Source organism: Myotis lucifugus, unplaced genomic scaffold (genome assembly GCF_000147115.1).
Source record: "Myotis lucifugus unplaced genomic scaffold, Myoluc2.0 scaffold_3391, whole genome shotgun sequence".
Taxonomy (NCBI): domain Eukaryota; kingdom Metazoa; phylum Chordata; class Mammalia; order Chiroptera; family Vespertilionidae; genus Myotis; species Myotis lucifugus.
The window spans coordinates 7,109-13,899 of NW_005874439.1; the positions used below are offsets into that span (position 1 = coordinate 7,109).

The following is a 6,791-nucleotide window of genomic DNA, read 5'->3' on the forward strand; positions in this document are numbered from 1 at the left end:
AATGCGCCCAGTGTGTTAGGAGCACCGGCCCGTGCTGTTCCTGATGGGACTGTCGCTATCTATTTGCTTTGCCCTGATTTGTCACCAGTTCACTCATCCTCAGTTCCCCCAATAGGCAGGTCAATTCTGCCCCGTTTGGTAGCCACGGCAACTGAGTACAAGGTTTATTCACACCCAATCTGATTTCTTCCCAGCTCCTAAGCTTGGGGACTTGAACCCGTCGTGGGTGAGAAGCTGGGGGCTGCCGAGGGGGCCACTCGGGCCTGGGCAGAGTGAGGAGAGCATCAGATTTGGCCCAGAAACACCCGTCCAGCTTGCAGGCAGAGGGCGAGGCAGGATGGCCGCAGCAGGACCCGGCAGGTCTACCTGAGGGTCCGTGCCACTTGCTGCTCTCCATGGAAAAGAGGCCGGCGGGGGGAGGCAGGCCTGTTTGCACTCATGGCACTTAGTGCATCCAAGCTGAGCCGCGCTGTTCAAACAGACTCCCTGCCTCCGGACACCTGTGCCTGGGAGGGCGAGGCCGGCAGGGGGCCGAGTGCAGGTCCCCCAGCCCTTCCCGCAGCTCCTCCCAAAGCCAGCCCCGCGGCCCTGGCAGAGTCCTGGCCACGCCATGCCCCACGCCGGGCTCTGCAGCTGCTGGGGCGGCCGCCTGCTGCCCCTGCTGCTGGTGTATGTCTGCTACCTGCTGCTCGGCGCCACCATCTTCCAGCTGCTGGAGAAGCAGGCGGAGGCTCAGTCCAGGGACCAGTTTCAGTTTGAGAAGCTGCGCTTCCTGGAGAACTACACCTGCCTGGACCAGCGGGCCCTGGAGCAGTTCGTGCAGGTGACGGGGAGACGCTGCCGGGGAGGGTGGGCAGGATGGGGCTTCTTGTGGTAGGTCCAGGGCCACGCCCCGGGGACCGATGCCCTGTTTGGAAGCAGAGGGTGTGGGAACAGAGCCAGGGGAGACCTGGGTCCAGGTCTGAGACTGGAGCGCTGTGACATTGGGCAAGTCACTTAACCTCTCTGGGCCCACGTTTCCTCATCTACAAGGTGAGGAGGAAAACCACACCTGTGCCGCGGACACTCAGCAGCAGGTCAGAAGCACTTCCTAAGCTGCCACTTGCTGCTTAAAAGTGAACATAGTGCTACCAGTGCTGTGCGAATGTCCTTGTCCCGCACTCTGCGCTCCACCCAACCCCGTGGCCGCTGTGCTGACCACACTCAGGCTGCAGCAGGTGGGAGGCACAGAGGAAGGTCAGGAGCAGCCGCCACGCTGGCCCGCCCGGCCTAGTCCTTGGCGCTGGGCTTGGTGAGCAGTGGCCAGGGCGACTGAGCCCCACCCGCACCGTGCCCATGGGAGGCAATCGCTGATGGCGGAGGGGGTCACCCCCTGCCTGGCTCCTGCTGCTCCCCTGCACAAACTCTGGGTCCCAACATGCTCTCTCCAAGAAACAAGGCAAAAGGCCTTGCTGCTGGGGAAGGGAAACGCATTAGAGACCAGGAGGCAGAGTACATGGCCACAAAGACACAAGCAGGTCAGCCCCGCGATGGGCGGTATTCGCTGAGCATTGACCATGTGCCTTAACCAGCGGGGAACAGGGTCACCGTGCGGGGCCCGGTGTTTTACAGGTGTTTTCTCCTGATCACTTGCATCATCACCATCTCCAGTCTGTAGGTGGGAACTGCGGCACAGAGAGGTGGCATATGTTGGCCCAGGTTGCGCAGTTAGTGGCAGAGACAGAACTGGCCCTCAGGCCGGCTGCTCTTCACCACACCAATTAGCATAAGTGCCGGGGCAGGATACAGGGGTGCAGCAGTTCTCAAGTGTGGCCCCACCAGCTGCATCAGCACCACCTGGGACAGCACCTGGGAACTTGTTAGAAACACCAGTGATCACACCACCCCAGACCCACAGAGTCGGGGCGGGGCCAGCAGGCGGCCATGCCGATGCCCACGCAGGATGGAGAGCAGCTGGCTATGAGCTGGGTGGGCTGTGAGACACCTGCCCAGGCCTGTTCTTCACGTCCCTGCTGCCCAGCAGTGAGGGCTGGGCCACAGCACCCACATCAGGACTGGAGAGGGTTTGGGAGCCTCTCAAGACTCCGGGACGTGTGAGGAAGGAGAAGGAGGCTACGAGAGAGGCCCTGGAGCCTCCTGCTCCCGCAGCCCTGGGTTCGAGGAGAAACCCAGGAGCCAGAGGGTGTGGGAAGGGTTGGTAGCTCTGCAAACGGAGGGGGAAGCCACAGGCTTGGCTGCAGCTCTGAGGGAGCCAGGGGATGTCTAGCTGAAGAGCAGGAGGGACCTCACTTGCCAGGGGATATCCAGCTGAAAACAGAGATCTGGGGTGAGGTTGCAGAGCGCACATGACGGTTCAGATCACCAGGGAAAGCTGCCACAGCCCTGCAGGCAGCATCCAGGGAAGGAGGCCCTGTCCGGGTTCGCAGGACTCTGACGGCTCCACCACGGGTTCTGAGAGAAGGACGGAAGGGCCCCACTCAGCACCCCCGCTGACTTCAAGGGGGGCAGCTGAGTCCGGGGAAAGTGCTGTTCCCAAGAGGGAGGGTCTCCAGGGAGAGGGTGTGTTCCAGAATATTCCATCTCGGCCTGTCTGGGTGTGTGGGAAAGACAGGGAGGCCAAAGTCCACATGCGACGAGGCCAGTTCTGCCAAAGTGAGAAGAAGCAGACAGCCTGTGTCAGGGCGCCTAACGGCCTGGCTCATGGGACCACCCCACCAGCAGGGAAACGTTCCCACAGGAACTGGAGGCCAGAGCTGCCCCTCCCCCCACCTCCTCCCGCCTGCCTTTGGGGCTCTACCAAGTGGCAAGGCTGTGCTGCTGCCCAGCACAATTCATAGCTACAGGGGAAGGGAAGGGGGAGGGAGCCCCGCCCTACCCGAGAGAGCTAGGCCGGAGACAAAGGGTTCGGGCCTGACCTGCAGGGAGGGGTTCAGGTTCTGTACACACACACACACACACACACACACACACACACACACACACACACACGAGACCTTTGCCCACCTCTGATGGAATTTCCCCTGTAGGCCTGGGCTGGCACTCACTAGGGGGCAGCAAAGAGCAAGACTACCAGCTCACCTGGAGGCACAAAGGACCATCAGCCCTGTTGGAAGGGCAGGCTCTCTCTCTCCAACCCCCCACCTTCCCGATGGACCCCATACCCCGTGTTCCCAAGTAAACCCTTCCCGGAACATTCAATCCGAAATCTTCACACTGGCCTAACAACCCATTGGCATCTCACCCTTTTGGCCACACGCAGCATCTCCCACCGGGTCCATCCCTTAAGCATCTTCTGCCTCCTGGTGCCCATCCCCTCCACCAGCCCACATCACAGCCCCGGGCAGTGCAGCGGCTCTGAGCGTTGGTTTCCTTGTCCGTGCAAAGGAAGCAAGACCATCTTGAGAACCTCACTAAGTGAGGTGCCACAAAAGCACCCTGCTGAGTTCTGGGCCCCAGCTGCCCCATCACTCCCCCTTCCTGCCACCCCACAGGTCATCATGGAAGCCTGGGTGAAGGGCGTGAACCCCAAAGGCAACTCCACCAACCCCAGCAACTGGGACTTTGGCAGCAGTTTCTTCTTTGCAGGCACGGTCGTCACTACCATAGGTAAAGGGCCGGGTGAAGAGGGGCTCCCCCTGTCTCGGTTTGGTTTCCCCGAAAGCAGATGCTGAGGCAAGGATGTGGTTCCTCTGGGATGTGATTTCAGGAAGCTCCAGGGGAGACGTGGGAAAGTGAAACAAGGAGGAAAGGCAATAAAGTTTGCATCAATGAGCAGGTTACTGGGCAGGGCTACTGGGCTCACTCCAGACCCTCTGAGAGGCGAGGTGGAGCCCATCCTCAGAGCAGCCCCCGCGAGGGCGAGAAAGCAGGGCAGTGTGTCTCCTCACGCCTGCCCTGGCTGGCTGAGAGCGAATCCTGGATGCGTTAACTCTCCAGCACTTGGACCTGCCCACGGACCAAGGGAACTCTTGCAGCTGAAAAATCTCTCAGGTACAAGATGCAGGGACTTGGACGGAAGCCATCTGTGTGCACAGGAACTGTCTACAGGCTGCAGGTGCTGTGCCAGGGGTCCCAAGGGGCCAGGACACTGGGAGTGTCTGCTACACCCCTCCGCCGGAAACCCCAGACCCTCACTAACCCCATCTATTCAATTAAGACCAATTAGGTCCAACGCCTTCTTTGAGCTCTGGTGACAGGGGAGACAGAGGAAGGAGTGAGGGGGCGGGGTTCATACAAACTTGGATCAGAACCCAACTCAGCCCTCAAGGAGATTCCAATCCAGTGAAGAGGGATAAGATAAACACCAAAAATAATAGCGCCAGGCAGAGTAGATAAGTAGGTAGGAATGACACAAAGCACTGTGGGAAATCAGACCTACTAGGAAGGTGAAGGGTGGTCGTCAGGAGGGTTTCCTAGAGGAAGTGTCATTTAAGATGGGCTTTGGAAGACAAGCAGGAGTCTTATAAATAGGAATCATCCTAGCAGAGAATGAGATGAGTGTTCACATGACCAGGGGAGCTTCCCCTCCTCGCCCAGCGGCAGCTAAGACCACCCACCTCTGCTGGCGTCTGTGGGGGAGGCAGTTCTGAACTCTCTTCCCCACACTTCACTCCTCCCCTGCAGGCTATGGGAACCTGGCCCCCAGCACCGAGGCAGGCCAGGTCTTCTGTGTCTTCTACGCCCTGGTGGGCATCCCCCTCAACGTGATCTTCCTCAACCACCTGGGCACAGGGCTGCGTGGCCACCTGACCACACTGGAGAGGTGGGAGGACCAGCCCCGACGTTCCCAGGTAGGCCCCACCCTCCCGCCAGCCCTGCTGTGACACATCCGTTTCAGGTTAATCCTTTAGAAGCCAACACTGGCTGACGGAGTGTGGCCAGCAGGTATTAGGTAGGCACTGGTGGAAGAAAAGGATTGGGCAGAGGGCGAGGTTGGATGCCATGTGGCTGGGCAGACTTGGCCAACCCCTCCCGGAGCTCTGCAGCATGTATGGGCTGTCGGAGATGTCCCACAGCAGGCTGAAATGATCAGGACTTTTTTAAAAATATATTTTTATTGATTTCAGAGAGAGAGAGAGAGAGCAATAGTAACATCAATGATGAGAGCGAATCATTGATTGGCTGCCTCCTGCATGCCCACATTGGGGATCGAGCCTGCAACCCAGGCATGTGCCCTGACTGGGAATTAAACCACGACCTCCTGGTTCATAGGTTGATGTTCAACCACTGAGCCATGCCAGCTGGGCATGACCAGGACTTTACACCCCTGTAGCTGCCACACATCCTGAAGGAGATGACAGCTGGATGCCACCTGCTGACAGCTGGTCAACGTGGCACACCTCCATGGTCATCACAGAACTCCAGCAAACTCCAGGCCACCCGGCATGCCCCAGTGCCCACCCCACTGGCCAGTCCTTTGCAAAGCCAGGCACACTAGGAGGACAAGGGTGCGGAGGAAGCTGGGACGTTTCAGTGACAGTGCTCTGTCCCAGATCTGAGGCCTGGGGGACCTGTACTAGCCCAGAGGAATCTCCGAATTCCAACTGACCCACCAATGCAGTCCCTCTGACCAGATCTTCCCCTGACACGGAGATCCAGGCCCCACCCCAAAGGTCTGCAGGGCAGAAAAGGGACCGAGCTGTGACCCAGTTCCATTCCAAATTTCCCCCAGACTCTCCCCCCATACAGTCCTGGGATCTCCCACGTGGACTCAGAGATGGACTCCCTCCCTCCCTCCAGGTACTGCAGGTGCTGGGCCTGGCTCTGTTCCTGACGCTGGGGACGCTGGTCATTCTCGTCTTCCCGCCCATGGTCTTCAGCCACGTGGAGGGCTGGAGCTTCAGTGAGGGTTTCTACTTTGCCTTCATCACTCTCAGCACCATTGGCTTCGGGGACTATGTTGTCGGTGAGAACAAGGCCTTCACATATCTCAGAGTCAGGGTCACCGGGATTGGGGAGTGGGGAGGTGTCAGCGGGGGTGACCACTGAGGACCAGATGGCCCCTGGTTTTTTGGAGATGAATGATTTCTGAGGCTGCTGCGAATTCTCACATCCTCAGAAGCTGCTGGTCTGGAATCCATATCCTTTCCCCAGAGCCCTCCATTGCTAATCCTTGTTATGGGGAGACTGGCAGGGCCCCAATGGACCTGGGGTGGGGTGAGTAGCTGTGCCCTCAGATCCCTGGCATTTATCACATTCCCTTCCCGGCCAGGCACGGACCCCAGCAAGCATTACATCTCGGTGTACCGGAGCCTGGCAGCCATCTGGATCCTCCTGGGCCTGGCGTGGCTGGCGCTGGTCCTCCCACTGGGTCCCCTGCTTCTGCACAGGTGCTCTCAGCTCTGGCTGCTCAGCAGGGGCCTCCGCCTCAAGGAAGGGGGAGTTCCTGAGGCCAATGGGCTCCCCAGACCTCAGAAGATCCCCACCTCTGCATGAGCCCCCGCTCCCAGTGGCCCAAGGAGCCCCTCTCAGCTTCCCCCACCCTGCGCATATGTTCTCTGGATTTCCCGCCCCACCCCCTCCTCTCCCAGCCAGGGCTGATCTCAGGAGCTCACTGGAGAGAAAGGAGGGAGGAGTGTCCCAGAAATACCAGAAAGGAGATGGGGAGACAGGATCAATGACGGATGGGTGTGAAGCGAGAGGTTGGCCATTGTCCCCGAGCCCCTGCCCTTTTCCCCTCGAAGGTGACCAGACATGGATCACTGTGGCCAGAGCCCCACTGCCCTCCTCCCCGCCCCTCCCCAGAGCCTCCTACAGGACAGCAAACAAAGGGTGGCTGTACTTTGCCTCAT

General features: G+C 59.5%; 1 protein-coding gene across 1 annotated transcript; it reads left to right on the forward strand.

Moving 5' to 3' along the window:
• The first annotated feature begins 568 nt into the window (after positions 1-568).
• On the forward strand, positions 569-6,478 carry LOC102442240 (potassium channel subfamily K member 16). Its single transcript, XM_006108750.1, has 5 exons — positions 569-823; positions 3,492-3,606; positions 4,624-4,790; positions 5,740-5,905; positions 6,212-6,478. Exons 1-5 carry the CDS (start codon positions 611-613, stop codon positions 6,433-6,435), a joined length of 885 nt encoding a protein of 294 aa, XP_006108812.1. The 5' UTR covers positions 569-610; the 3' UTR covers positions 6,436-6,478.
• Positions 6,479-6,791: the final 313 nt, after the last annotated feature.